General features: G+C 61.7%; 1 protein-coding gene across 6 annotated transcripts in view; it reads left to right on the forward strand.

Annotated features, from left to right (window-relative positions):
• The window catches only part of RXRA (retinoid X receptor alpha), a 107,724-nt gene that overhangs the window by 41,064 nt on the left and 42,515 nt on the right, over window positions 1-24,145 (forward strand). The window contains exon 1 of one of the 6 annotated variants that reach the window (XM_083807437.1): window positions 18,662-23,253. The exons of 4 other annotated variants lie outside the window; for them this stretch is intronic. In XM_083807437.1, the coding sequence (XP_083663563.1) occupies window positions 23,142-23,253 (112 nt within the window). In that variant the 5' untranslated portion in view covers window positions 18,662-23,141. Of the gene's footprint in view, window positions 1-18,661; window positions 23,254-23,508; window positions 23,861-24,145 lie in introns of those variants that run through there. One more of the 6 variants, XM_083807436.1, reaches the window with a different exon arrangement.

Raw genomic sequence — 24,145 nt, forward strand, 5'->3', positions numbered from 1 at the left:
AGCCAAGAAAGTTGGAGCTGCTGGGAGCGCATTTATCACCGCGAAGAAAAAGGCTCTGTTCCCTGCCTCTCCGCAGCGGCTGTTTATCACACACACAAGGGTATGGAGAAAATGTTCCATTTGTTGGGTACAGCCATCGGCCCACACAGCGTATAAATTAAGGGCTTTTACATGCAGAGTTCCCGAAATAAAACACACACACACACACACACACACAAAAGAGAGAGGAGTTTTGTAGCGGCCCCGGCGCTCTGCCTCTCCCTCGCTGTCTCTGCGCCCCGGCCCCGGCAGGCGCTGGCTCTCGTTCAGGAATTCCACATTATCTCAGAGCGTTTCCAGCTTCCTCAGCAGGGAACAGCTCTGCTTCTGTCTTCCTGCAGCCACATCTGGAACGTGTTACGCCAGGGTGTCAGCCGTCAGGGCCCGGCGGCTGGCATGCGCTCCCCCCGCCGCTCTCGCCCCCCGGCTGCCGCGCCTGCCCTCCCCGGAGGGCTACGGGGCTGGCTGGTCCCTGCCTCCTCCTTTAGGGGAGGCTTTGGGGGGGCTTTTGCAGCTGCAGCGGGGCTGGGGGAGGAGGAGAAGTGGCTGTGGGGACCCTCCTGGTGCCCCAGAGGGCCGATCTGGGTTGCCGTGAGCGGGGATGCTCTGCTGCGGGCTCGGCTCTGCTGCCTGCGGGGAGAGGAGCAGGGGCTCTCCGGCGGCTCCGCATTTTGGTTCCTGGCCCTGTTTCTGGGCTGGCAAAACCCACATCCCCAGGCTGCCACGCCGCAGGGACGTGGTGCTGCGAAATCCCAGGGGTTGAAGGAGGGAGCTCCGGGGGGCTGTTCGCTGGGCTGGGGCAACCGGTGCGGTGCGCCGGAGGTGCAGGCGGGTGCTCGGAGAGGCGTCCCTGCACACTCGCTTGTAACGCCTGGATTTATCTCAGCGGGATTTCCTCGTGCGTAACGGGGGTGCCAGGGGCGTGAAGGCGTTTGGGCTTTAAACAAAATGAAGAACCTTCCCACAGCACCCTGGTGTTTTGGGGTTCCCTGGGCTCCCTGGCTGCAGGCGCGGTGCACCCCGTCGGGGGGCGGCTGTGCGCGGTGCAGGGGGCTCGGGGGCTGCTGTGCCCCTCGAAAACAAAGGGCACGGAGGAAGCTGGCGGCTTGTTTTCAGAACGGGGGTAATGACAGCGACCTGGAAGCAGGCTTGCGTGCCCTAATGAGCGGCGTGTGCAATGCACATGAGGGTCTTTAGCAGGGAGGGTTGGTGGAAGTGGTTCACCGTGCCTAACTTATCGTCAGCGGGGAGCAGAGAGGGTTCCCTGGAGCTGACTTTTGGCTTTTGTCGTCTTTTTTTTTTTATTTTTTTTTTTGTCTCTTGGTTTTAAACTGGCGGGCCTACTATTATGGTATTTAAAATTAAAGGGGGGAAAAAAAAAGAAAAAGAAAACAGGCCTTGGTTTTATAGACCCTACAGATGCATCCGGCACCAAACTGATCCCAGATGCAGCTCCGCTGTCAATAGTGTTACACGAGGGATCAATCCCGTTCATTGTTTTATGTGGCCTCTACAGCATCATCAGCTAATTAAAGCTAATGGTTCCCAGAGCAGCACTGACAGCATCTGATCCTATCGGCGCGCGCAGCCGTTGCAGCTCCGCGGGGCACTCCGGGGCCGGATCCTGCTCTCCAGACCCCGGCGAAAGCCTGCGTTGGCTTCGGGGATCAGGCTGCGGATCGATGGGGGCTGCCGTTAACAAACGGTGCCGTCCTCATGTCAGCTCCGCGGGGGCAGGAGGTCGATGGCTGCTGGCGCGACGGGGACACGGGAAGGGGGACGGGGACGCGGTGGCTCCCCGTGGCTGTGGCTGCGCGTTGCCCGATCCTGCAAGGATTTGTTGTCGGGTGGTGTGGGAGGCTGGGGGGTGCCGGAGAGGAGCATCACAGCATCCCCAAGGTGCTGAAATCCCTTTGCTTGTGCCTCAAGGAAGGCGAGGTGGCCTGCTTGGCAAGTCAGTGGGCAGCGTGGTTGGTTTAACCAGGGACCGTGGACTCTGCCCTCCTGGAGACTCAGAGAAAATCAAGTGCATTAAAATGAGTTTTTCTCCTCCTGTCCCCAGGAAGCAGAGTCTGGCTGGGGAATCCTCAAGGTGTTGCAGTCTGTTCCCAATTTCCCTGTAGACGCTGGGGTCTCTGTTGTGCCCCGGGCAGAGGCTGGACCAGGTTGTTTCTCCCGGCACAGCGAGCTGGAGCTGGGGGTCCTCATCCGAGCAAAGCCCGGTGTCAGAGGGTGGAGGCACCCCTGGATCTGCCCCGTCCCCGCGGGGAAGCATCGCCCTGCATTGCCTGAATGCTGCGATGCTGCCTGCAAGGGCGCTCGCTGCCCCGAAAGCATCTGGAGGAGAGGCAAAGTCCAGGCTGGGCAAAGGGCAGGGGAAGAGGGGCAGGTTCACAGCACATCCCCGCGCCCTGCCCGGGGAAGCAAGTTGATAATTAAATCGTGCAGCTTTTGTATGAATTCCAGGGCGCTCTCCTCGGGCTGGAGCCATCTGCGCCGCACACCCCACCCGCTCTCCCCTGCCCCTTTTTCCTCCCTGCAGCTCGGGATTTTTCGCGTGGCGCTGGGTGAAAGCGGTGCTGCGGGGTGCCAAGGGGTGGGGGCCCAGCCCCTGCCGTGCACAGGTCCCTTTCTTGGTCTGTAGCACTCTTCACTTCCTTGCTTTCCTTTCCCAATCCCTACACACGTGGGGCAGTGGCAGGGGCAGAGTTCCCCCCTTTTATTTAAAACCCAGCACCTGGGACGTTAGGAAGGGGCTGCGCCTCCCCTCGTGCCTCCTGTCCCGTCCTCCTCCACGGGGAGCACGGCGCTGTGCTTTGGGGCCAAACAAGCTGCCTTTAGGGCCGAGCCCCCCCGGGCTTTGCCGGGGGATTTGTCCCATGGGTGCGGGATCTCTGGGGCTGGGGGCTGCGCTTGCCACAACGGCAGTGGTTTTGGGGCTCGGGAATGTGTCCGGGACCCGTTTCCGTGGGTTTTGTGGGTGCAGGCAGGCGTGCGGGCGGGGAGGAACGCCTCCCCTTGCGAAACGGCCGATAAATCGGGCACCGTCACCGTCTCGGCTCCCTCGTTTCGCTGGGCGTTTCGCTCAGAGCAGTTGACCTGCTAAACTCTTCCCCGTGGTGAGCAGCGCGGTTGTTGTTCGGCTGTCGCTCAGCAGAAGTGCCGGGACTCTTCGACCCGAGCCTCCGAGAGGAGGAGTGGAGTGGTTGCGAGATTATTGGTGGCAGGGACACGAAGGGAAACTCTTGCTCAATTGAGAGGCGGGACTGGTGCTCCTTTGCTCTTTTCAAGAGTCTTTGGGTCTTTCCTGGGATTAAACGTGGATAAAAGGGAAAAAAAAATCAAATCAAACTGGAGGGGTGATGTGCGCAGACCTTTCCCAGCAGGTCCCAGAACCCAGGGTCATCGTGCCTTGTGGATTGCCCTTCCCATGAGCTTCTTGTGGGATCTGGGGTTGTGTTTCCAAACGCTGCCCGGTGTGCTGGGGGTTGTAGACATTTCTTTAAGCCCGTGGGAGTGTCCCACAGCCCGGAGCTGTGGTGGGATGCTCCGGTACCGGGGGTCTTTTGCCCCAAAGGAGCTTTGCCCATGGGATGCAGGGGGCACCACAAACCTCTGGTTGAAATGGTGTTGCCCAGAAAATCTTTATTTGGTGCCTACAGTAGCTGGGCTGGTGGGGGTTTGCCCTTTGGGACTAGCCCCTGGTTTTGGAGCCTGAATTCCCCTCCATCTCTCCAGGACGTACGGTGAGGACAGGCCTGAGAAGGCTCCTTCCTTCCACCCTTTTCTGATCCCTCACCTCCTGCATCCACTTGCCGCGAGGTGCCTCCTAACCAGGGTGTTGCCGCTGAGTTCGGCGCGGAGCTTTGGGGGTTGTTCGAACTCCAGGCTCAAAGGAAGCAGCAGAAAAGCTCCCTGGAGCTGTTACCAGCTGACAGCTGGGCGCTCAGCCGAGCTCTGGTGTCAGCGAGACGTGCCGGTGAAAGAAGAGGAGGTGGGAAGCCCAAGACACCTGCAATTTGGTTAATAAATATTTATTCCGAGGTGACAAATGCTCTTCTGGATAAAACAGAGCTAGCAGAAGAAGGATTGCGAGGGAGTGATGACGGGGTGTGCTTTTGGAGAAAGGTTTGCAGCGGGGATGTCGAAACGAGCAGCTGATGAACCGGAGGATGTCGAAACCCGCGTTCGTTTCCCGGGGTGCTGGGCTGTGACGTGGGGTGCGGGCGCCCAGCACGGGATGGGGGAGCGCATCCCATGGGGACCACCCCGGGGACCCACCGCTGGGCTCGGGGCCTCGCACCTCTTTTAGGGGTAAGAGGCGAAGGGGCGGGCTGGGAGCCCCGGGGGGGGTGCTGTGGATGATGAAAAGGGCGAAGCCGAAGTGGTTTTGTAGGAAGGAGAAGCGAGGGGAAGGAGGAGGTGTAGCGCTGACGGGCTGCGTGACCTGCCTCGGGGTCTGGGGGATGATTTATGGGGCCTGGAATGGGGACGGGGCGGGTGCCCCCGGCACCACCCACCCCTTGTCTGCCCCTCCCAGGGAGATGGAAAACGCTGCTCCGGTTTCTCCCTGCTCCTGCGGGATGTGGGATGAGGTGGGGTTTCTGCACACAGGGCTGGTGTCCAGCCGGGCTCCTCCGGGCACGGAGGCAGGAGGGATGAGCCGATCTGGGGGTCACCGATCACCTCCCTGCTCCACAGCAGGCTTGCCCCCTGGCTCAGCCCCGGTGCTGGGCTCTTCCAGCACGCTCTCCTCCTCCTCGCAGCCAACACCTACCCGCGATCCCCATCCCTGCCACGCGGTGAGATGGTTTCCCCACTGCGAGGCCTTCCTGGGACCGATACCCCTCGAACCGCAGCCAGCGAGCCTGCGGGCACTGCCCCTGCTAACCCGGCGGCTCGGGGACGCGCCGCTCGGCACCACGAGCACCCGGAGCCACCCCCGCCCCGCCGCCACCCGCTCGCCTCTGCCGCGGCTGCGCGCGGAGAGGGGGCTCAGCGACATCAAGGCTCAAGAAACACCCAGCCCCGGCCCCGCTTTGAGCTGCCCGGGGGATTTTATACCCCCCCAGGAGCTCGCATAAGAGCAGGCGAGGAGGGGCCGTGGTGCTGCTCGCGTGGGGACGGGGCTGGTGGCAGCAGAGCCGGGGTCCCCCCCCCCCCCCCCCCACCGCGAGGCGGCGGCGGCGGGGAGCTCGTGACCTGGGAGGTTAAAAATAGAAAGGCTGGCATCCGTTTTAGATTAGCGGGAGAAAGCTCGGTGCCCGCCTCGTCCCGGCATGTAACTTTAATGCCGAGATAATGAGCAATGATATTTATTTGTAAAAGATCTGGAGATATCGCTGCCCGGAGAGCAGCCAGGAGCTGTCAGAGTCCGTCCCGTTCCCCGCTGCTGCTCGGAGCTGTAACCCAAGAGCTCTCCTCCGGTCGCTTTTCACGCTTCAGCTCCGTTAGCCGAGCAGGGCGCGTGGTCCCATGGGGCCGCGGCTGAGATTTGCTGAAGCTGCTGGCGATGGGGGCCGTGGCAGCGAGGGACGGGGCGGTGCGGGACGCAGCAGCAGAGCCCAGCGATGCCCCGGGGCTGTGAAATTTGCTCAGGGGCAAAGCTCCCCGACGAGATGAGTTCGCCTGAGCAAGAGCCTGAAGGGCGTTGGGGCTGGTTCGGAGAGATGGGTGGCACACAGCCTTTCCCGGTGGCTGGGTCCAGTGAGGCTTTGGGGATGGGGTCGGGGTCCCTTGGGGCACCTGGGCTCCTTCAGACCCCCTACGGCTCGGGGACAGGCTGCCCCTGGTTCCCCTTCTGTGCCTGTGCCGGGCTGGGTCAGCGCGGGAGGGCCGAGGGCTGCTCCCGCAGGTGTGCCCTCGCCTCGCGTAACTGGCAGCGAGGCAGGCTGAGGTTGTATTTGCAGGTGGGTGTCCCTTCCTCATTAAGCCAACCCCCCCGGGTAATTACTGGGTTAAGGCCTGATGAGATAACGCTTCAGTATTTTTGTGCTGTTGGGGGATTAGGAGCAGCGGGATTTCTCAGGGGCTTTATCTCTGCTAAGGCTGTCGGGCGGTGCGGCACGTTCGTAAGAGGGCCTCGGTGGTGCCTCGTGGGCTGGCAGCAATTTTGTCTCCCTGGTGGGGGCAAACGCCCGATGCTGGAGCCCAGGGGGTGCGGGGCCATGGTGCTGGACACGTGTGTGGGCTCGCGGGCTCGCCCTGGACGGCCACCACGATGCCCGGACAACGATCCCCCTGTGGCCGTTGTTCCTGCTGGTGATGCACACACATTTGTCCTCCCGGCAGCCTGCGTAATGAGAGCGCTGGGATGCTCTGGGAGCTCTGTGCAGCGGGGCGCGGGGACGGCACGGGTCGCACCCGAGCACCTTCGGGTGCAGCGGTGGCACTGGCTGTGAGCAAAGGGGGAACCGGTGTGGGGGGATGGCTCCTTGCACCCTTCCCGGCTCGGCGATGAGGAATCTCCTTTTAATGCCGTTGCAGCCCAGTGAATCAACGCGTTTCTCCCGTGGGCGGCGAGGCAGAGGGAGGAGAAGAGGTGACACCTGCAAATAACCGGGGCGGTGGGTGGCGGGCGCGGAGGCAGGCAGCGGAGGGCTTCTTCCCAGGTGGCTTCTCCCGTGATTTATGGCCGAGGCGATGCGGAGCTTTTAGCACGGCCTCTGGAAGCTGTTTACTGAGTGTCGGCTGCTGGCTGCTACACCGGCATGGGCTGCTCGTGGGCAGCAAGGGCAAACCCCCCCCGTGCATCCCTCCTGCGCCCAGCCCGGCTCCCAGCCCGCTCCCACCCATCCCTGCCTGGAGCAGCCTCCGGGTACTGGCAGCACTGGCATCGGGCATTCTGTGCCTGTCCCGGAGATGCTCTTAGGAAGGATTTGGGAAGCAGGAACCGAGTGAAATGCTCTTAGCCAGGCTGCCCTGGCCTGGCAGGGTCTCCTCCTCCCCAGTGCAGGCAGCGTGCGGCCGCCGAGCCGCGGGGCTGGAGCTGGCACCGGCGTGGGGAAGCAGGCGGGCTGGCCGCGGGCCAGGCCGTGCACTTGATCCAAACACAGCTGGAGCTGATCTGATGAAGTGAGAGGTTAAGAAGAGAGCATCTGTTATCTAAAGGGGACACGCAGTGGGAAACTGTAAGCTCTTTATTCCCCCCGCCCCACCCCCTCGGTGCGGCGCATCATCCCTGACTTTATTTCTTTGATTTATGAAGGAAGCCCGTGCTTCCGGGGCTGTAATTAAGTGCCACTGTGTGAGCTCGTGATAGCGGGCGAGTGATACAATGCCTCGCACGTTCGCCGTCTGCTCAAGTGCTTTAGGATCTAGATAAGGGGAGGAGGGATTTCTCCTGCCCGCCAGGGGGGGTGGCGGTGGCGGGGTGGGGGGCGTGGGGGGATCCGTGGGCCCGGGGAGGGATGTGGGGGCTGCTTGGCACTGCGGGGACACACGAGGTGGGTACCTGGAGCTGGAGTCCTGCTAAGAAGGGAACTCTTCTTCCCCTTGCAGAAGAGCATTATTTTGGCGTCGCCTCTCTCCCAGGTGCCCTCGTTCCCTCCCGGCCTCATGCAGGGCGTCTGCATGGTCCTGGGGGCGCAGAGGGGACCCCAGCCCCTCGGCCGGGCTCCCTGGCTGTCACACAAACACCGGGGTGTTTGTAGGGTCGATGGGGCTTGAGCATCCGTAGCCTTGAAGCCGTGGAGCAGTGTGCTGGCTGTGCGCTGGTGCAGAGCCCGGGGCTGGGGGCTGCTGCCCGGGGGGGGGTCTCGTGGTGCCAGTGCTCGCAGCTCCTGCACAAGGCAGGGCTCCCAGGTTGTCGTTTCCAGGCGGATGTGCAGAGAGAGCTTCTGGTGGCCTCCCCCTGGCGTGCTGACAGTACCGAGGGATCTGCTGCCTCTCAAAGCAGGAGCCTCGGGCAGGTGGAGTGGTTTGCATTGCCACCGGGCATCTCTGTGTGCCACGCTCCGTGCCACGCGGCATCGGGGGCTCTGGTGCTCCCGGCAGCCCTGTCCCTGTCCCTGTCCCTGTCCCTGTCCCTGTCCCTGTCCCTGTCCCTGTCCCTGTCCCTGTCCCACTCACACCGGTACCTGCAGACCCTGCTCGTTCCTCTGCCTTCCCCCAGGACCCATCTCTGCCCTCGGCTCCCGGGACGGCCGCTGAGCCTCCCTGCGCCCCAGCTGTGACACCGGTCACCCAAGCAAGCTTTTTAGGAAGAAATAATTTTCTTTTCAGTACAAGGACTGTTTTTAATACATAAACAGGATTATTTTAAGGTCTCAGTCAGTGGCCGTGGAGGAGCGAGCCCAAGATGCAGAGCAGCCCAGCATTTTGGTGGGATGCGGCTCCCGTGCAGCTGGTGCCGTGCTGCGAGCCCCGGCGAGGGCAAGAGGAGGAGAAAGGGGGTTAAAAAAAAAAAAACCACCACAATCCTACGTGTAAATAAACTTAAAAATAAAAAGTGACAGAGATTATTTGCTGCTTAATGAACTAAAATGTCCAACCTCCCACTGAGCGGCAACGTTGTTTATAAACTACAGAGAGGGCTTTATTTTAATGGGCAGTAAATCTCATTCATCCCCAGCCCTGGCAGTCACGAGCGTGCGGGATTAATAGGCTCACAGAGGGAGGAGGGAGGCTCGCTGCCTCCTTGCGCTCCGGGCAGCATCTCAGCTCGGGGTTTTTAACTCCCTCGCCGGCGTTTGCTGTTCTCCTCCCTTCCTCCTCTCCTCCTCTCCTTCTTAATCCCCTTCGGTGCCGATAAAGCCGGGTTATCTGGCCAGGAAGAAAGGAGTACTCCGTCCCTGTGACTCGGCATGTCACATCCGCTCTCCGCTTGGTTTTGTTTATTCGCTTGAAAAATGTGTGTCCCCCCCCCACCCCCCCCGTCGGTCCCTGGGTTGCAGCTGGAGGCCAGCCCGAGATAACCACACATGTTCTTGCTGCTTTTTCCTAAAATAAAGCCTCCTCTCTGTAGCCTGCGGTCAGATTTTGCCTGGGTGCCCCCATCCCCTTCCCACCCTGTTGTAAATGGGGCAGAACCGGGGCCAGGTCCCTGTGTAGGGGCAGATCCCACCCGAGGACGCCCCCCCTGGGGACGGTCCCCTGCCCCAGTGTCCCCACCGAGTGGAGTGGTTGCAGGTAGCAAATCCCTACTGATACTGTGTCCTGGGGAGGGACAATAACTTGTTCTGGGCTAAAACCACCCCGGATTGAGCCCCGGGCTCAGCTCTCTGCGTGCCGTCCTCTGGGGACACTTTCGGGGCAGGTGGGAATTTTGGGTATGCCTGAATTTCCCCCTGGACAAATCAGGCAGCTTGAGCACTCCTGCCCATAACTCACAGGGTGATGTAGTCCTAAGGCAAGAAAGAAAACAGTGAGTTATCTATTCCAGTTTGAGTTTAATATCCATAATCTGCCATTAATCAAAGGAGGACTGTAAGATCCTTACTTAGGCCTAATCAGTGCATAATGGATTATCTACAGGAACTAATAAAAGGTAATTATCTATGCTTTGCAAGTTCCAATTACTGTACTTAGATGATCAATTAATTCTTGTAACAGTTTCACAGGTGCATTCGGTGTGACAGCCTTGTGCAGGCTCCAGGCTGAGCGCTGCGGGCGGCGCGGGGCTGCGGCGGGGGCCACCGGGGCCGGGGACATTTTCCAGCAGCCCCTTGTCCCCAGTGCTCTCTGCACAGGCAAAGAAATTGTCACCCCTGGCATCAGCCGTCACCTCCTCACCCCCTGCCCAGCCCCTGCCCTGCCTGGCGCGGGGCTGCGAAGTCATGGGGGGGGGGGGGGTGAAAGGAGGAGGAAATATTCCTGCCGCCTCCGCCGCAGCTTTAGGGACGGCTTAAAATTGCAATGCGATTTTTCCGTGTCCACTCGGGGCCCAGCATTGTTCCGGTAACCTGAAGCAGATTGGGGCAGGCGGCAGCTCCGAGGGCTCTGATGGAAAGCAGGGGCTGCGGAGCGGGGCGGCGCCGGGGGGGCAGCAGGGGAAGCGGTGCCGGCGATGCCGGGGGCAGCTGGCACATGCCCCGGGGAACCTCCGCAAGGGAACGGGGCTGCTCCAGGTCTCAGCTCGTAGTTTTGCCTTCTCGTCTTGTGGCCGGCCGTCTTCTGGACCTCAGTAATCCAGCTGCGTGTTTCGGTGTCCCCCAAACTGCGCCGTGCTGGGGGGTATTAGGGTGAGGCGTCTGAGGTCCTGGAGCCATCTGCTGCGGGGGCCTCGTGGGGACATGGGGAATGGGTGACATCCCCCAGCCCCGCAGGGCTGGGGCACAGAACTACCTCATGCTGCGAGTGCAAGCCCTGGGGAGCCCAGAAATCCCGAGAGGCTGCGGCCCCTGGGTGCAAAAAGGGGAAAGCGAAGGACGGGGGGGAGCAGGGCTGGGCCGGGGGAAAGGCTTCTCCTGGGAGGACCTGGGGCTGTGCAAACGTCTCCGAGTCAGGGGGAGCGTGCTCCCAAAAAGGACCCCTCGGAACATTTCAGGTTGATTTCAACCTTTGCCAAGAGTCTCATGGCATGCAAAGGAACGGCTTGGAGCAAGAGTGCGTTTCAATACAAAGCTTCTTTGTAAAAAAAAAAAGTCGACATGGGATCTTCTGACAATTTCCATTGTTATTTCGCCTTCTTCCCCCTAAACGTGACATTAATTCATCTGTGCGAGTCCTTTTTCTGGGAACAGCCTTGGTTTCGTTGACATTTTTGGTTAACGAGGGGAAAAGCAAACCCACAGCAAAACAAAAACAAAACCCAAGCCCCCCCCAAGCCTTTCTCCTTACAAAAACCAACTCCCCTCGGAGCTCTTGCGGTGACGGTGTTGCGGGTCCTTTGCCTGTGGGGGAAACGGAGGCACGCAGGTAACTGCAATACCAGACCCGAGGGCACAGAATGGTGCTCAGCAGCGGGACCAGCTCAAAGCGCAGCCCAGGTACCCCAGCGCAGCCCCATGCAATCCCTCCCAGCCTCTCCTCGCCCATCCTTCAGCACTGCAGCCCTGCGGTGTGTGCTTCCCCACGCCCAGCAGCCTCCTGGCCTCCTCCTCCACCTCCTTTGCTGTTGCTTTCCGAGGCTGGCCACCGCGTCCAGCCCCGCCGCGGGGCTGAAGCTCCCTTGGCGCCGCCGCGCGATGCTGCCACACGCCGCCCTCGCCGCGCCTGCCCGCAGCACCGAGCCGCTGCCAGGGCCGCCGCCGCCTCCTGCGCTGCCTTTTGTTTCTCTTTCTCTCTTTTTTTTTTTTTTTTCGTTTTCCCAAGCAAGCCGCCACAGGCTCCTTCAAGCATTCCCCCACGGATTATTCCCCCGCTTGCCTGTAACGCGTTGGCAGCGCTGAAACTCCCGTTGCCCCATCCCAGCCTCCTGCGCCGGCTTTCTCGTTTTGGCTCCGCTTCTGGATTGTAAGGCCCAGGTCTGGGCACGCCGATCCCCGCCGAAAAGGCGTTTTCGTGCCTTTGATTCCACCCGCGGCCGGATCCCGGAGGCCGTGCAGATGGGAGGCACTGCCTGCGGGCACAGCGCACGCTGTGGGACCTGGGCGCAGGAGACCTGGCGCGCCGAGCGCGAGGGGGCTGCCCGACCCCAAATCCAGCCCCGTGTATGGCTGCAGTGAGCAGAGCTGGGGCGTTCATGCTGCCAGGCAGCGGTTAGCGTTAATGAACCTAGTCCTTCAGATTGCACTCATCGTAGGAGCTGGTTGGTAAAACAACGACTGAAGAAACGGAAAGAGGCTGATCCACCCCTATTTGGCAGGATTTGCCAAATTTGCTAAATTGCAAAAGTCGCATGGGGTCGACGAGAGCCCAGCAGGCGTGGAAGGAGACCGGTGCAGAGCACGTTTGCAAGTTGTGAGCACGGTTACAAATCACAGAGCACATTTACAAGTGCCACGCTCGGTAACGCAGAATCGCTGCTCGATAGCTGCCCGGCAGCGGGCAAAGCCCCAGAACTGTTTGTCCGGGTTGGGAATTGTGTGGTTTGGCAAAGCGTGGCTCGGCAAGGGCCGCATGCGGACAGACGCACCTTACGGACGGCCTTTGCGTTTGTTTGCTTGCTTTGTTTCAAAGTGAAACCCAAGCCTCTTCCCTGTGGTTAGATCCTCCCAGCTAAGCAACTTCGAGCTTACAGAAGTTGCTGGAGGAAGAGAAAGGACGCTGGACGCGGCGTAAAGTGAGAGCAACCGCTCTCACCGCAATGCTTTCCGACCTTTGTTAACAAAACCCTCGGCGCTCTTTGGTTGCTTCTCCTCGTTGGACTCGTTTTCCAGCGCAGTTATTTTCTGAGCCAACATTGCCGGGTTTATTCCTGCCGCTTGTTATTTAAACAGTGCCAGCGGTGTACCCAGCGCCGTACAAACACGGGGGAAGGAGAGGGCCTTACCCGGAGGAGTTCCCATTATAATTCGGAGGGTTTCAGTAGAAGTAATTGAGGCTGAGGTGCGAGGGGGGAGCAGGCGGTGCTGCAGGGGTCGGTGTCAGAGCAGCAAGGCAAAAGGACGGGCTTTGAACGAGCCTTTGGAGAGGTCCCCACGCGGTCCTTCGGCTGGCACGGGGGGTGCTGGCCTTCCGCAAGGTGGGTGACAGGAGAAGCGTTGGCCCTGCCACACCAGATTAAGCCAGTGCTCCTTCAAACACCGCCGCCTGCCTCTGACACTGGCGAGAACCAAAGGCTTCGATATGAAAAGGGAAAAACAATCAAGGACTTGTGCCACCCGGTAATGCACTGACCCAATTGTGCACTGCTGTGTAAGGGGAGAGAAATTCCTTCCTGACCCTTGTACTCATCAGTCTATGCCCTGAAGCATGAGATTTGATTTTCTTTATCTGGCTTTCCGTAATTGCAGATGTCGTGTTTGGTACTCCCTGTATCCCACCCCTCGGAAATGGCATCTGCTGCATTTAACTCAATGGACCTTCCCCTCGGGGAGTTGGATCCTGCCTCCTTTTCTGGGAAGCGCCTGGAAGGAGGGCAGAGGACCCGCTCCCACCGGGTTTTTCCCCTGGTACGTTCCCCCTGGTGGCTGCTGGCTGCTCGGCTGGGGAGGACAAGTGTCCCCCCATCACCAGCGGGTTCTCCCCATTGCCGTCAGCCTTGGAAAGACTTTATACCTGCCTAGAGAAAGTATTTGGAGGGCTTTAATTGATATTGATAGTATTGGTAATCAGTCAATTGATAATCAATATCATCAGTCTTGACGTCAAGACTGAGCCCGTCTTGGCTTTTCTTTGGGGAGAGGGCACCTGGGGGCACGGGAGCCACTCGGGGCCTGGATGGGGCCATGGGGAACGTGAGCAGGGGAACGCTCTTGGCGTGCAGCTGGGCGTGAGCTCTGCATTGAGCTTGGCTGGGGCATGGGCCGAGCTGGATGCTCACCCAGAGCTGGCAGAGCTCCGATTGTACCCTCACTCCAGGCTGTCTCCGAAATGGGCTTTGTTTTTCCATAAATGTAATGGACAGAGAATCTGTTTTTTATTTTTTTTTGGTTTATTTTTCCCGAGCTCTCCGTTGCCAGCGGTGGGGGTCATCCAGCCTCACCTCGTCTGCCTTTCTGCCAGAGCGGTTTCGGATTGAGAAGGGGACGGGGAGGTGGTGCAGAGCCCCGTGCAGCCCCCATCGACCCGCATCGATCGCGCGCCTCTCTCGCTCCTGCCCGTGCCGGGGCGCACGGCTCGCCAGCCTCGCCGAAAGGGTTAACGGCGCTCGCCCCTTGGAGCTCGGGGAAGTGGAATTAGTCACGGCCTTCAGGAAAAGTGCTAGGCAGGTTATAAAAATGACTGATGAGCGCGAATCAATAATGGAGGTAGTGTTTTCTGGGAACGCCAGGCGCGGACGGAAAAGCACATCAGCCCGGGTGGCGCGCGCCGTGGCGTGCCGGGCTGAGCACACCTGCAAGGCGGCCCTGGCCCTGTCCCTGTCCCTGTCCCTGTCCCCGTCCCCATCCTCCTGCACCTGGCTTCACATGCCTGCGGCTCCCTGGGGGATAACAGAGGGGTTTGATGGCAAACCGGGGCCCTGGGGAAGCGGGGTGTTTGGTTAACGTTCGGGGCAACGTTTCCGCAGCACCGAAGCAGCTTTGGAGGCCACGTTTCCTTTTCCAAAGTGGCATTTCTGGGAAGGAAACAGCCTTCTAATTAGATGGCTTGAAAATCGTTGCCGTTGCTTGTTACAAATGCATTAATCAGCCCGTATTGAAGGAACTGCAGCGCAAAACAGACATTGTTATTATTATTTATTATTTAGATGTGGATGATTAATCCCTTCCTAGCCTGGACCGTGTTCAGAAAGCGACTTAACGTCCCAGCACTGGTTCTCTGAGCGAACCTGCTTTTTGTGCCAGTGATTGTCATTCGTTGAACCCAAGTAAAGGTTGCAAAAAAGCCTTCTTTGCAGCTTTCCTACAGGTGGGAGCGGCAGCTCGCTCTGCACGAGTTTGTAAGCAGCGCAGGCAGCCTTGCGTTGGCCCCATGCGGCTGGGTGGGCTCGCGCAGCCCCTTTTCTCCAACAGCTGGAGCTCCCATGGGTGTTCCTCAGTGCTGCGTGCTTACGGTAATCCCCGGGGGCGCAGAGAACAAGCAGCCGCTGGGTTTGATGCCGCCAGTGTTTGCCTGGCAGAGCTTGGTGCTGGCAACGGCTTGGGAGGAGCAGTGCTACGTCTGCTTGGCATCTCGGGGCTGGTAGCTTTCCCAGCACGTGAGCACATTTCTGTTAACGAAAGCTTCCTTAATTGGCCTTCCAAATGTCCTGGATGCCGAGTGATCTTCAGGCACAGTGGCCGGGCATCCTGCTCCCTCGTTTTGGATGTGGTTTTGTTCTCAGACGATGCCTGGTGCGGGCGCTCCGTGGCTGGCGTCGCAGCTGCGTGGCTCAGCCCTGCTGGACGCGGTGCCAGCACCACGCACGGCTGTGAAAACGCACACACGGATCCCTCCGGGGTCTTTTCCTGCTCGGGTTTGCAATGCCAGCAGGTCGTGGGAGCGTGCGAGGACCCATTCCTGTGCCGGGGGAGCAGGCTGCAGGCGCCGCTTTCGCTGCTCTTGTTGCCTAGCCAGTTTGCCACCTCTGCGTGTACGCAGGCTTCAGGTGCCTCTCGTGTCTCCAGATCCCTCTTTGGATGTGCCGGGCGCTGTCTGTCGCGGCGGGCAGCCCTCCAGGCCCTCGGGAGAGCCAGCTTTTGGAGGGCGAGTGCAAGAGGTTAATGGAGGACGAGGGTGATGGATACGTGGCGAGAGCTCATCGGGGGGAATCACATTCCTTTGAGGAAATCGATAATCTGGGATGCTTATGTTGCTAATTTTCAGCGGGTCATCTTCATCACGCCCGCTGGCTCGGGTTGTGTGAGCGGGGCCCTGCCGGGCAGCTGTAGGTGGAGGTTTGAGCTGTGGACGCAGACGCACACACGTGTATTACCTGTATTTCCCGAATCAAACTGGAATTAGTGGAGCTGCTCTGAGCTGTTTGCTCTCTCCTCCCTCGTCGGGTGGCCTTGTGGCATGGGTCGGAGTCCTCCTGAGCCCTCCGTGGTTTAAAATGCAGCAAAATGGCAAATCCTACAGCACAATCCCAAACGCGCCCAAATTAGAAGCTCCAACTCCAAGTGCCCTGAGAATTTGGCAAAGCACTTAAAAAAAAAGAGGCCAAAACAGTGCCCAGCCCCACGCCGCATGCCTGGGAGGAGGGAAGCAGAGGGTCGTGAGGGATTCCCGGCCCCTCGGTGCCGTCAGCCGAGGCTGCACAAGTGACAAGTGTGTGCCGCGGCTGGTGGCGGGTGCAGGGACCCGTCCCCTGGGCTGTCCCGTTCGGTTTAAAACCTGGGAGAACTGGGATTGTTGCAGAGGGGATGTTGCAGAGGGGCAACCCCAGCAGCCGTTTGTTCAGCATCGCTGGGCTTCGCTCCCGCCGCACCGAAATTTTGCACTTTTTTTCCCCACGTTCTCCCTTTGTTGCCAGGGGAAAAAGCAGGGGACGCGCCACGTGGGCATGGGACGGACCTCGGGAGTGCCAACGGTGCCGCCGCCCCCGTTCCCACCCCTTGCTGCGAGGGCTGTAAGTGGGGCACGTCTCGGGGTGCCGCGGCTCTCGCCCCCAGCGCAGCCCCACCGCTGCCGCCCGCTTGGGGCCCTGCCAGCGCCCGGGGCCCTGCCCCACGTCCCCGAGTGCGCGGTGGCACGGCTCCAGGCTCCGCGCTAACAAGAGGGCTTCCAGTGGGAGTTAATGATTTGCCAGGCTGAACGGTGCCGGGGTGCGTGCGAATCCCTCGCTCCCACGGACGCCTTGTTCTGTACTCGACCGTCGCGCTCGCGCCGAGAGCTGCTACCCAAAATGTTTTGCAACAAAAACCCCAAACCACATGAAAGTGGTTGAGTTTCGCGTTTCATTATAACCCCGAATTCAGGTTTGCCAAGAGTTTCAGTAGTTTTACGAGCCTTTCCCGCGAACCTCCAGCAAAGGCTGCCGCTTAACCTGGTTTTGATGAAAACCCAGGTGCGACCCAGCCGCTTTTGAACAAGTTTTGAGGTTCGGGCATCCCCGAAGCTCGGACCCGAAATCCAATAGGGTTTGCACGGAGGCCTGCGCGCCCTCTGGGAAAGCCAAGCGGGGCACACCTGGGCGCAAGCTGTGCTTCCCCATGGGCACGGGGCCACTGGTGCTCGCCAGGCAATGTGCCCCGAGCCGTGGCACCCGGTGGGTGCCACCAGGAGCCCTGCAGGCATCGCGTGCGCCGTGCTGTGGGTTGGACCCGCGTTGCAGAGGGGCCACCAAAGCAGCTGCCATCCCTCGGTGAGTGCCGGTGCTTTGCACGTGGATGGGGCTGGCACGCGGTCCCACATCGCGGTGCCTCGGTCACCGCTGCGGCCTCTTCGCTCTGGAGGAGCCGGGGATGAGGCCGGGCTTTATTTTGGGAATAATTCTGCAAAAATCAGTGGTGCGCGAGAAGCTCGAGAGCCAAAAAGCCGTGCCGGTGCCGGGCAGGGAGGGAATTGGGCTCTTTCTGAGGGCCTGGCTCGCGGCGAGCCCAGCCTGGGGATCGTGTGTATTATTGCATCCACACGCGCATTGCTTTTTCGGCAGCGCCGTCTTTCCTTTCTCCAGCAATTTCCTGAAATAACGTTAGGGAAATGTGAAAATCTTGAACTTTTGAACCTCCCCGGAGGACGGCGCGCAGGGGGTGGGTGGTGGCGGCAGGAGGAGGGGACGCCGGCCTGCTGGCTGCCGTTTATTTTGGCTACGGGGCCTGGGGGTGTCCGGGGGGGGGCGGGGGGGCTCGCCGACCCCCAGCCCCACGGAGGAGCCGGCTCAGCGCTGCCCCTTATTAATGGCTCTCTCTTTGGTGGGTCGCGGAGGCGAGGAAGCCAGAGGAAGTTTTCTTTTGCTCGCAGATGCCGGGGAGCGGGGAGGGGGTGCCCGGGCTGGGTGGCGAGGGCAGGGGGGTGACACGCGGGGTGATGGATGGGACCCGGGTTTTCGGGCAGGCTCTGGACGCGGGCAGCTCTTGCCACTGAGGGAGAGCGAGAGGGGGGAAAAGGGGGGGGGGGGGGATACGGTGCGCCTGGAAAGTACTTTTCCCTCTGATGAACTTCAGAGGCGCATAAATCACTGCCAGGCTGCAGCTGCGAAGCATGTGACGCTGGCAAATTAATGGGGCTTCGGAAAAGCGCCGCGCCGCCGCGCTCCCCTCCGCGCCTCTTAAAGGCGCAGCCGGCGGCCGGGCCGGCACGAGGCGTGGGAATGGGGCCGGGGGCTGGGGGCTGGGTGCTGGGACTGGGGGCTGGGTGCTGGGACTGGGTGCTGGGTGCTGGAGCTGGGGGCTGGGTGCTGGAGCTGGGGGGTTGGGTGCTGGTGCTGGGTGCCCCTTGGGCGTTTTTGCGCAGCGGGGACCCGCCGAGGATGGAGGCGCGTGGCAGGGGATCCAGGGCATGCCGAAATCTTACAGTGGCAGGGGTGCGGAGCTTGCGGTTGAGGTGGGCATCGTGCTGGGGCTCAACGCTGGACTGCAGGGCGCTGGAGCAGAGGATCCGGGAGCGTCTCCCTCGTGGTGGCATCAAGAGGCCGCCGCCTGCCAGGGCCGGGCATTCGCTCCCCCAGGGCGCAGCCATCTCGTGCAGGCGAACTGCTGCGGGGCCAGAGGGCAGCCAGGGGCTCCCAAGAGCTACAGCGCACACCCGGGGCCAGCACCCGAGCCCCAGCGCGCTGCCCTCCCCTCTCACCAGCTCCCTCCTCTTCCTCGCTCTCCCTCTGCACAGCAGCGGAGGAAGAGGAGAGGAACCCAGCGCTGCAACTTCTGCCCAGAGCCGCTGGCACGCAAGAGGGGGAGGGAGCCCAGCCACCAGCAGAACAGCTAAAAATTACTGAATACTTCCCTAATATAATTAGGTTTCCATGCAAGCAATTGCCTTAATTGCCAGAGGGCCGTGGCACGGGGCGGGGGAGCCAGCCCGGGCTCACGCTTCCTCACCCAGCACCCTGGTGCTGTGCTCGGGCCGGACCCAGCACCTCCTGGGGGTTCCCCAGTAAGGCTGGGGTGAGGATTTGGCCCACAGCGAGTGGGAGGTGAGTAAATGGGTTTGGGGGGCTCTTTTTGTTCTGCCGGGAGAGCAGCTCGGAGGCTGCCCGGGCACGCTGCGGTTTAAATCAGTGTTTGTTTTCCAACTGCTGTTGGAGCAAGGAGAGTTAGGCAGGCAGGAAGGGAAGAAAAAAAACAAAAAAAAACCAAACCCTGAGCCCTCTGTGTGATTTACGTGGTAAAGGAGATAAGTGGGGATTTAAAGAGGAGGGAATATATAATGGAGACGAGCGTGTAACGTGAGCGCGGATCCAGAGATCGTAATCAGACGTGCTAGGAGAAGCTGAGGTTATTAATGAAACGTCTCGGCTCTTGGTCAGCTCAAGGGGAACAGCCTCGCTGGGCTGCCACCTCCCTGCCCGGCCTGGCGGGGCTCGGGATGGGAACCAAGAGCGGGGTTGGAGACGGGGAGGAAGCGTGCGAAGGAAGCGCCTGTTTTTATGGCGGCGTTGCGATTGTCTTCTCCGTAACCGGCCCCAGAAGCCGGGTGCTGGCAGAGCGGCTGATGACCCCGAGGAAGGGCCCCCTCGAGCCTTCCTCGCGTCCCCTCTCCTCCTCTGCAGCCCCTGGGGTGCAGCCGTTGCTCCTTGGCTCTGGGAAGTTTACACCACGCGCGACAGCTGGGGGTAAACGCGGAGCAGCCTCGGCCCCAGCCTCGGCCACCTCCAACCCTGTGTCCGTCCGTCTGTCCGTCTGTGTGGGGCTTTGCCACGGCCCTGACCCGACGGTGGGAGCAAAGCACCCCCGTCCTGCTCGCTTCTCTTAGGGCCACTCGCTGCATCTCCTCGTGTCCTCCCAAAGCCGCTGCCACGTCCCGGGGGTCCCAGCCATGCTCCCCCCGCCTACGGCCCGCCACGGTGCCCGGGCACGTCTGGGAACTGCTCGGAGCCGGTGCCGCCTGCCACGTCTGCTCACGGAGCTGTGGGGCTGGCTGGGACAAACCCCGCTCGTGTAAAACGTTGGGTAGGCTGCTCTCCGGCAGCTGGCTTTGTGCAGACCCCTACTGATGCCCGGCACAGACCGCGGCCAAGGGACGTCCCGGCACCGTCAGTGGGTGCGCGGCAGGGCACTGCTCCCCTGCCGGCTCTGTGGGGCGGCTGCTGCCGGTCCCAGTGGTTTGCTGGGCTCATGGCAACGAGTGCAGCTCGCTGTGTTTTTTGGTGGGTCTGTCCCACGGGTGACGTGTGGCACGCCGCGTGGCCCACCAAGTGCCTGATTCTCCGAGCGGCACCTCGAGAGGTGCACACCGGCACATGGGGGGCATTCCCCGTGTTCCCTTGCGCTCGCCCACGTTTAGCTGCTTCCATTGGGGTGTCTTCATCCATCGGGGCTCCTGGGCCACGAGGACGATGCTGGCAGTGCCCAAGGGGTTAACCCAAGTCTGCTTCGCAGCTCCAGCATGGAAAGGCTCTGGCTTGACGTGAAGAGAGAAATTTTTGAAGGGTTATTCCCCTTCCCAGGCCCTGGCTGTTATCTGCAGGCTGACAAAACGCCTGGAACGCGGAGCCCCGCTGGACGTTGACCTGGCTGTGCCGAGCTCAATTAGCCAGGGCTATCTGATTGGACTGGACGCAGCCTAATTAGTTTTGGATTTGAACCAGGAATTCAAACCCAAATGCCGCTCGCAGGCAGAGCATCCTTCGCTGCAACCGGCCTCGGGGAAAGGCTTCCCCGGGCCTCTTCCCTGCCCTGGGAAGGGGGAGCCACCCCCAGCCTGTCCGTCTGTCCGTCCGTCCCTCCTGCCAGCCTCGTCGATGGCGCCTGGGGAGGAAAATCTCGGGGTGGGGGCGAAGCTCCCCTCCTGCCCAGCGCCTGCTGCTGAGCCCTGGGGGTCCCGTAAGCCCGGAGGCAGCTTTTTGCTCTGGAGGCGCAGCGCGCGCTGTCTGGCGGCCAGCAGGAACTCGCAGCGAAGGCGAGCTGGCTGTGGCAGCTGCCTTCCCTATCTCGTCAGGCGCCTTCCTGCGGCACGTAGGCACCCAGTTCTCAGGCTCCTTCCCCCAGACCTCCAGCGGCGGTGGACGAAGTGGGTGGCACGGCCCCGAGGCACTCGGCTCGCTCCGGACAGAGCTCTGCTTGGTGCTGGGTGCGGGGACGGAGCTGGCGTGGTGGGACGGGGCGGCAGCTCGAGCGCCCCAGGATCCCTGGCTCACCCCGGGTTTCCAGCTTCGTGCGCTCTTCCAGCATTAAACGCAGGGATGGTGGTGGGAGAGGACCCCCAGGGCTCTGTTCTCCAGCCTCGCAGAACAGGGAGGGGGACGCTTCTGCGAGGAGAGCTGGAAAACGGTGTTCCCGCGGGCTGCCCCCGAGGCTCCCGGCCTCGCCGTCACCTGCTGCCATCCGATCCAGCTTCCCCCACCACAGAAAACCAGTTAGAGCCTCCTGGAAAACCAGTTAGCGGCGTTGCCTTTCCCTGCCCACGGCAGAGCCACGTTGGGGTGTTACGATGCCAGCTGCGCGCTGGCGGCAAGCACCAGTGCCAGCCGCGCTGGATCAATTAAAGCCCGTTATGCCAAGCGAATGACTGTAATTATCTCAAATCGGGATTAATGCACGCGCACAGCCCCGTAACACAATCCGTCTGGCCGCCGCTTTGCGGGCTGTTGTTGCTGGGAGCTGGCCGCAGGAGGGGCTCCGCCGGTCGCGGCGGTCTGAGGTCTTGGGGGTTTTTCGGTTTTTAGGGTTCGGCTCATCCCAGATGTCCCGCGGGGGAGGATCCCGAGAGGTGCCCGGCCGCACTGCTAAAGGGTTAAGGCTGTGCAGTGCGCGGGTGCTCGCGTTACCCCTGGAGCTGCCTCACCCCTGCTGCTGTAAGCGATCTGTTTGCAGGAGGGGAGGGTGCGTGCCGAGCCCAGGGCTGGGCAGGGGGAGCTGGGGGGAGCTGGGTTAGGTTTGCCTGCGGTTTGTTGGACCAGGCCAGGTGTGCAAACCCTCCCCGAGCAGGACCCCGCGCTTCTTGTCCTCCGTGGGAGCCAGGCAGCCCCAGCGGCATCCTCCCCTTCGGCCAGCATCCAAAGCAGGATGCTCTCGAGCCGAGAGCCCCCTCAGCCAGAGCTCTCAGCCCTGCCGCATTGTCGTGCTCTTTTCCTTCTTTTCTCCCTTCCCTCTTCGGAGAGGAGGATTTGGGGTTTGGTGCAGGTTTTGGTTTTGGTTTTCCCAAAGCACGGAGGCAGGTGAGGGGCCGCTTGCTCTGTCACCTCTCCATGCACCGGGGGATCAGGGGGGACAGAGGGGGCAGAGGCGATGCCCAGCGCGTGCCAGGCACACAGCTCGTTGTCGTGGTCCCCGGGGGGTTCAGCAGGAGACGAAACTTCTCCTTTTCTCTGCTGGAGCGAGCCTAATGCTTTCAAGCTCCCCTTGCATCTCTCTGGATCCTGCTTGGTTTTTCATAGCTCAGAGCGTAGCACCCCCTCAAGGACAATTAGATCACTTCCAATTTGCCCGTAAGCCCATAAAACTGCAATTGAATGTAATTAAAAGGCCATAATGAGCTTCAGCAACCTGCGGGACCACTGCGCTTTCGCTCTCACCGTGCTCCTGTCGGGGAACGGGACGAAGTCGGGGGGGGATGCGAAGGTCAGCATTTGCTGGGGAGGATGAGGATGAGGATGAGGACGGCTCCTCGGCCAGCAGGGCCCTGGTGGGATGGGCAGGGGGGGAGCACCCGTGTGCCACCGTGTGCCCACGCTGGCGATACCCGTCGGGGAGGGCTGCAGGGTCCCCTGGGCGCAGCCCTCCGTCCTCACCGGAGCTTCTTGCCCTCCCTTGGCAGCTTTTGCTGCCATTCTGGCTGCACCGATGGGCTAGGGGACGACAACAGCGATGGGGGCTCAGCCCTTGCGCTTCGGTGCTGACGTCCGGGTCCCCAAACCTCCTTTTTTGGGGGTGCCGGAGCCTTCCCGTGGCACGTTTTGGGCGGCGAGCTGGGCTGGGGCCACGTGCCAGCCGGATCCCGCGCCCCAAAGCCCGTGGGGCTGCCTCTGCCTGCGACGGCGCGAGCTCCGAGGAGCCGCCACGCCGAGGCCTCCTCCGGCGAAGCCCCGGCGGCCCCGCTGCCTTCCCGGCGCCCTGGCAGCCGGCACCGGGCTGCCCCCTCTCACCGCCTGGTCCTGCGGCGGGTTCCCAGGCAGTAAATTAGGGGCGCCGACAGGCGCACAGAGCGCGCCGCGAGCGCGGGGACAGCGCCGGCCCTCCAGGGCTGAAACGGGAGCCTGCAATTTCTCAGGGCTGTTGTGACATCTTTGCACAAGCGTGTGATTGAGTCACATTTGCTTTCTCAGCAGAATCCCTTGTTTGCCTGGGTGCACCCCTCCTTCCCTCCCCCTCCGCCCCCTCCCAGGCTCGGGCAGAGCCCGCAGCCCGCTGTGCCCCCCCCCCCCAACACCAGGTCCCCCCCTTCCTCTCCCTGGCGGGGACCCCTCACACTTTCCATCTGGCACGCTCGCCCGCTTGCTCACGCTTCCTGCTTTCGCCTCCTCCACCCACGGCACCCGCGGAGGAGGGCGCAGAGGCTGCCCCGTGTGTGTCGTTGGGGGGGGGTAGGGGGGGTGGATGCGAACCGAAATAAATCGGGGGGGCTGCCACGGGTCCCCGCGGGTGGCAGGGGCCGGGGGCGCAGCGGGCAGGAAGCCGGGGAGGGCTCGCGCCGGAGGAAGAGGCGTTGGTAAGCGTTTCCTCCGGTGACACGGCGGCTCGCGGGGAGAGCTGCTTCTGGAAAATTCCTCTCCGAGTCCTCCCCCCTCGGAGACGGGGACGGCCCCCGCGGGCTCGTGGCTGGGCCGGTGGCTGCGGGAGCCGGGCTGCGCTCTCACGGGGCTCCCGGGAGGGCGCGGGGAGGTTTTAAGGCAAAAAAAAAAAAAAAAGGGTGTAAAATGAGCCCTGCTGAGGACGAGGTGAGGGTGCTTGGGCAGTCCAGGGGGGCTCCAGCAGAAAATGGAGCGGGCTGAGCGTCCCCCGGCAGGGACCCAGTGGTGCTGCGGGGTGGGCTGCCGAAACCTGTGAGCGTTGGCGAGCCCTTGCTCACCCCCAGCGAGGTGGGAGGGGAGGGCAGATGTCGCGTCCGGAGGGCAGAAGGAGAGAGTTAATGGGATGGAGACGGAGCGGTTGCGCCTCAGAGAGCCCAAGCCCCCTGCTCGCTGTGGCCCACGGTGGGGTGCTCTGGGGCTTCTTCCCCTCGGTACGCTCGGGGGGGAGAGCAGAGGCTGCACCGAGTGGGGATGCGCAGGGTGCGATGGAGAAGCTGCTCGTGGGCGCTGTGATTTCACAGAAAGGTGAGACGCGGGTTGGAGGCAGCGTCTGGCACGTGCAGGGCCAGGTGGGCAGCGCTGCCCCCCACGGGGATGCTGTGAGCCTCCTCCAGCCTGGGGAAGCCCGGCAAGGAGACCCCGGGGGGGGTCCCAAAGCTCCAGGACGCACCCCTGCCCCATCTGGCTTTGCAGGGGCCTGTGGCTTTTGGTGGGAGGTCAGGGCTGGAGTGTGGCTTTGAGGTTGTAGTTTTGGTCAAAGTGAAAGCCTGCAGCGAGGAGGAACCCACCCAGAGCAGAGAGCAGCCGAAA

The sequence above is a fragment of the Anser anser genome (assembly GCF_964211835.1).
Source record: "Anser anser genome assembly, chromosome: 21".
Lineage (NCBI taxonomy): Eukaryota > Metazoa > Chordata > Aves > Anseriformes > Anatidae > Anser > Anser anser.